This window comes from Lepidochelys kempii, chromosome 25, assembly GCF_965140265.1.
Source record: "Lepidochelys kempii isolate rLepKem1 chromosome 25, rLepKem1.hap2, whole genome shotgun sequence".
NCBI lineage: Eukaryota > Metazoa > Chordata > Testudines > Cheloniidae > Lepidochelys > Lepidochelys kempii.
In genome coordinates, this window is record NC_133280.1 from 2,147,808 (window position 1) to 2,153,137 (window position 5,330).

Genomic DNA, 5,330 nt, shown 5'->3' on the forward strand with positions numbered 1-5,330 from the left:
CAATCAGTTCAACCCCGAGACCCTTCTAACATGTAGCGGTATGTGGGGAGGATTCCTGCCCTGCCTCGCTGCGCTGAGCTCTGGCTTGGGACGTTTGGTAGCAGCCAGACAGGGTGCTGCATGGGGAGGCCTGGCAGTCCCCTTAGGGAAACACCAACATCCAAGATCCATTCTGAGCAACCCAGGATGCAGAGTAGCCAGCCTGGTGGGAGCAGGAGACAGGAGAGTTGCAGGAGGATAGGAGGGGGCATCATTAATCAAATAGGCTGCCAGGTTTTATCAATGGTCTGAATGTGCTCCTTGGCTTTCATCCGTAGGGACGCGATGCTGGAGCTCCTCTGGTCGACGTCTTCCAGAGGGTACTTGTCCACAAAGGGGGTGGCGCACTGGTACGGCGTGGGTGCCATGGGCTGCATGGGCTGAGCCATGGGAGGCGCAGTGTTGAGGAAGGAGTGGCTGGCGTAGGCGGGCTGCAGGGCCTGGGTGGGCCCCATGAATCCTGGAATGCTGTGGGCTGAGGTAGCGCTGGAGATGGGGGAAGTCAGCCAAGGGTCCAGAGGCAAGGAGTTGCTCATGGGCCCGACGTTGGCGGTCACTGGGGGCCTGTTGAAGGACAAAATGGGGGTGTCGTGGAGTTTCATCGAACTGGCTTCCATTTTCTCTTGCCGCCTCCACTTGGCGCGTCTGTTCTGAAACCACACCTGCAAGAGGAGAGGCTGGAGCGTGACTAACTGCCCCAGTCCTAGCCCACCAACTTCCACCAACGTTCCACATTGCAGCCCAGGACTGTCGGACCCCTGCCTACAACAGCCACCTGGAACTCTGTGGCTGCAATGAGGAGAGAACTCAGAGTCTCCTGCCCCTACATCCCCCTTTCTACCACCTGAGCTAAAGGAGAATCCTGCAATATATGGCCTAGGCCGCCCGGCTGAGCAGCTCTGAGTCCACCTGTAGAAGGGAGAGCTAACATACACATACACACCAGCCAGTTCTTTCCCATACTTAGCATCCAAGCAGCACCAGAACCTGTCAATTCTGAGTGATGTTTCTGTGACTACCCACACATTATTACTGTGTTACATTTGCTGGCTTTAAAATCCTGACATCATTAGGCAGGCCAAAGGCTTGTTGATTTTTTAACTCCTGAGGGAGGATCTGGCCCCTCGTTTGGGAAGTCACTCTTGGATGATTTAGATAATACAATGCCACACAATCCTGTATAGCATCTTTCCTGAAAACCTTCCCCCAAAGCACTTTGTGGAGTTAAATAATAAGTAGCAGAGAGAAGGAAAAAACACTGTGAGGAATGATGTGAACTAGAGAGGAAAAATAGGGGTAATCAGTGAAAGGGCCATTTGGACATTCAGTAAAAGATTCTTTTCCCCAAAGCTGCTGCTCAGAGCCAGTTATTCCTCCTCAGGGAGTGTGTGTGTGTGGAGAGGGGAGTCTCAGGTTAACTCCTCTAGTTTAGATCACAGTCATTGATTTGAAGGCCAGAAGGAATCATTGTGAACATCTAGTCTGACCTCCTGCATGTCATAGGTCAGAAAAACTCACCCAGTGATTCCCGCATCAAGCCCAGATCTTGTCACTGAGCTACAGCAGATCTTTAAGAAAGAAGTGCCCAGTCTTGATTTAAAGACGCCGAGTGATGGAGATTCCACCACATTCCTAGGTCTGTTGCTCCCTGTTAAAAATTAGCACCTTCTTTCTAGCCTGAGTCTGTCTCGCTTCAACTTCCAGCCACTGGATCATGATTTGCCTTTGTCTGACAGATTAACAAGCCCCCTATTGTCAAAGATCTTTTCCCCACGTAAACAACAAGGAGTCCAGTGGCACCCTAATGACTAACAAATTTATTTGGGCATAAGCTTTCGGGACTCCTTGTTGTTTTTGTGGACACAGACGAACACGGCTACCCCCTGATACTCTTCTCCCCGTGTAGGACTTATAGACCAGGATCAAGTCACCCCTTAGAAACTCCTCCCCACTATTGCCTTTCAGTGACTCTCCCCACCGTCCCATATCTCTTTCCCCCATGAAAGGCTGGGCGCTCCTAGAGAGACAAGACAGCAAGTGTGAAAAATCAGGACGGGATGGGGGGTAATAGGTGCCTATATAAGAAAAAGCCCCAAATATCAGGACTGTCCCTATAAAATCGGGACATCTGGTCACCCTAAGCACTCGTGACCAAAGAAGTGGGGCAGGGGCGAGAGTGAGGGGGAAGAGGCGGGGCAGGGGAGGTGCCAGCTTTCCTGCTGGAGTGTCTGTTTTTTTAAAAATTGTCAAGTTGGCTGCCCTAGTTCAAACTCATGGGCCTAACTCATTCCTAGTGCTTTCAGTTCAGGTACAGCAGAGATCAATGTGTTTAAAATGTCCTTCCCCATGCTGCTAGTAACACTTTGGGTTTATCAAAACCAATGGGCTGCCAGAAATGCTTCCAGTTTGCATTTCAGTCAGCTTGGACCAGCCTGCTCCACTTCCTGTTTCTAGTCAGTGACGATTCCAGGGGCAGATCTTCAACTAGTGTAAATGGTAACTGATGATTCCCTTTTCTGGGGCACCTGGCATTGGCCACTGTCAGCAGACAGGATACTGGGCTGGATGGACCTTTGGTCTGATCCAGTGTGGCTGTTCTGTTGTTCTTATGGTCATATGATCCTCACCACCTGCGAATCAGCCCCCTCAATCTCTAGCTACACCTGCTTGGCAACTGGGCCCCCAGGACTCAGCCACCAGTGAAAGCAACGGATGAAGAGATGCTGTGTCTATGCTATTATACTGTCTTACATGATGCAGTGTTTTTGTGCTCCCATACTATGAAGTCTCATCATATCTAATTAAAACTGAACATCAGTTGTCAAAATCAATGAACAACACACCCGAAAAATGCGCCACCCTTGTATCTTTGAAAAACAGGTCAAAGAATCAAAAATAGAATCATAGAATATCAGGGTTGGAAGGGACTTCAGGAGGTCATCTAGTCCAACCCCCTGCTCAAAGCAGAACCCATCCCCAACTAAATCATCCCAGCCAGGGCTTTGTCAAGCCTGACCTTAAAAATATCTAAGGAAGGAGATTTCACCACCTCCCTAGGTAACGCATTCCAGTGTTTCACCACCCTCCTAGTGAAAAAGTTTTTCCTAATATCCAACCTAAACCTCCCCCACTGCAACTTGAGACCATTACTCCTTGTTTTGTCATCAGCTACCACTGAGAACAGTCTAGATCCATCCTCTTGCTAACTTATACCACTCACAGATCTGCCATGGGCTGGCTGGTCTTTTGAGTGAATCAACCGAATTTCGCTGTACATTTTAATTAGAAATCACGCCGATCGTATCAGTATCAAATACCAAAATATCTTATCCCCCAGCATGGAGGCAAATGGTGGTAGGTTTAAACTTAATTGGATGAACATGCTTATTAATATGTCTGTTAATCCTTTAGAAAGTGCCATGGAATAGACATGTATTATAACCGTGTATAGCATGCAGTTAATTACCTTTTAATTGATTTTCTTGTTTAATTACTCAGGGTGGTTTCCAACTTAATAAGGAGCTAGTTGATCCCCTCATTCCCGCCTTACCCATTGCTGGAGTTTGTGGGGAATGAACAAACATTGACTGAAACTCTTGTTCTGCCCTGTGTTTTACTAGCCAATCACTTGTTTCCATGTTGGTTATGACAAAGATCTACTGATGAAAATAAAATGCGGCCCTTCTCTTTCATTTACATGGAATTGGTCTGGGGCGGGCCCCAGGCACCAGGGATACTGAGGCTGGTGTGTGAATGTCTGCGTGCGCACACCACTGCCTCTTATTAGAAAGAACAGGAACTGCTCAGCTGTGGGTCATAGGGTCTGAACTGCTAAGAGCTCGTGGAGATTCTCCTTTAGCTCAGGTGTTAGAGGCTTGAGTTTATGGAGCAGCAGGATCTGCTGTGAAGTTCATGGCTATGGATCCCCTGGACATCCCCCTCTCTCTTTGGTCCCCCTCCCCCTGCACACTAATCCCTCCTCCCACCCACTGGTGGCTTGGTAGTGCTGTAGCCGACGGGCCGTGCGTATAGCCATCCTCAGGCCTGGTGCAAGGCCAGTGCCACTCTGAGAGTCAAGCCCCAGGGGGCGATGAAGGCCTGTGCACTAGGTCTCTCCTCTTCTCCCTCTCCCACGCATGCTGCCTCTCCTAGAGACAGAGACTGAGGCAATGAACCCTGGCTCAACTTAATGTGCGACTGTGGCCCAGCTCAGACCCCATTCAAAAAGATGAGCCATGTCCTGGAAACTAGGATCCTGACTCCTGACCACATGTGGTCCTGAAAGACCCCTTGTGGTTTCTCCTGCAAAGGTGGTTGTCCCCTATGCCTGGCCTAAATTCCAGCCTGCTTCCTTAAATGCAGTTTCAATGGGATTTAATACACTTCTTCACTTTCTGTCCTAAGCTCCCCTGTGGCGTTGCTGTGTGGTGCAAAATAGCTGCTTCTGCGTTTCACCCCAGAGCTGGCTGCATTTCAGTGGTGGCCAGAGTCATTCTAGTATCTATGGTTTGTTAAGTCTGCAAAAGGGCTTTGTGAGACATTTAACATTAAGGCATCATTTTCAGAACTGGTTGAAGTTTTTTTGCATAAAAGTTTTTGTGTGTGTTGAAAATTGACTTTTAAAAATAAAATTAAACTTTTAACAAGAAAATTGCAGGCACGACTGAAATTTTCTCATTTTCATGAAATTTTCCACACATATTCAACTGAGCTGGACTGAACCAGTGACCTAGTGGTGAAAGGCTCCTGCATACAGCATTGGTTAACCTGGTGCCCAGGAGTAACAGGCTCATCTGGCCCTCCCTCACCTGCACTCTGACTTCCGGCAGATTGACTTTCATGGCCAGCTCCTCCCGGCTGTAGACGTCTGGGTAGTGGGATTTCTCAAAGGCCCTCTCCAGCTCATGCAGCTGGTAGGTGGTGAAGGTTGTGCGGTTCCTGCGATGTTTCTTCTTGGGCTGTTCCTCCTCTGTGTTCTCCGGCGTGGTGCCCTCGCTGTCCACGTTCTTCCGCAGCTCACTCAGCTCTCCCTCGCATTTATTTAGGAACATGTTGGCTTCTGCAGCAGGGACAGTAGTTAGGGGTTAGATCGGAGCTGGGCAGGGAACACCAGCCTTGCAGCTCACTAGAGAGACCCAGACAGGTCCCTCTGTCACACTACAGCTGCAGCGGGAGCAACTTAAGAATTATTATTAAGTAGCAACTGTTAAGGTGAAAACTGTATCTAGGGATCAATTTACCTGCCACTGAAAGGCAGCCACCTCTGTGGTGGAAGGTGACAGCTGTTTAAA

General features: G+C 48.9%; 1 protein-coding gene across 1 annotated transcript; it reads right to left on the bottom strand.

Moving 5' to 3' along the window:
• Positions 1 to 257: 257 nt before the first annotated feature.
• LOC140903245 (retinal homeobox protein Rx1) lies at positions 258 to 5,090 on the bottom strand. The gene is made up of 2 exons (XM_073324218.1): positions 4,848 to 5,090; positions 258 to 701 (listed from the first exon to the last, which is right to left on the bottom strand). The coding sequence occupies exons 1-2, from the start codon at positions 5,088 to 5,090 to the stop codon at positions 258 to 260; spliced, it is 687 nt and encodes a 228-aa protein (XP_073180319.1).
• Positions 5,091 to 5,330: the final 240 nt, after the last annotated feature.

What these genes read in the sequence shown, in the direction of transcription:
- LOC140903245 (XM_073324218.1), bottom strand. Translation starts at nt 5,090, where the DNA reads ATGTTCCTAAATAAATGCGAGGGAGAGCTGAGTGAGCTGCGGAAGAAC. An exon ending in TGCCGGAAGTCAGAGTGCAG is followed by an intron (nt 702 to 4,847) that starts GTGAGGGAGGGC and finishes CTCCTCTTGCAG; the next exon opens with GTGTGGTTTCAGAACAGACG.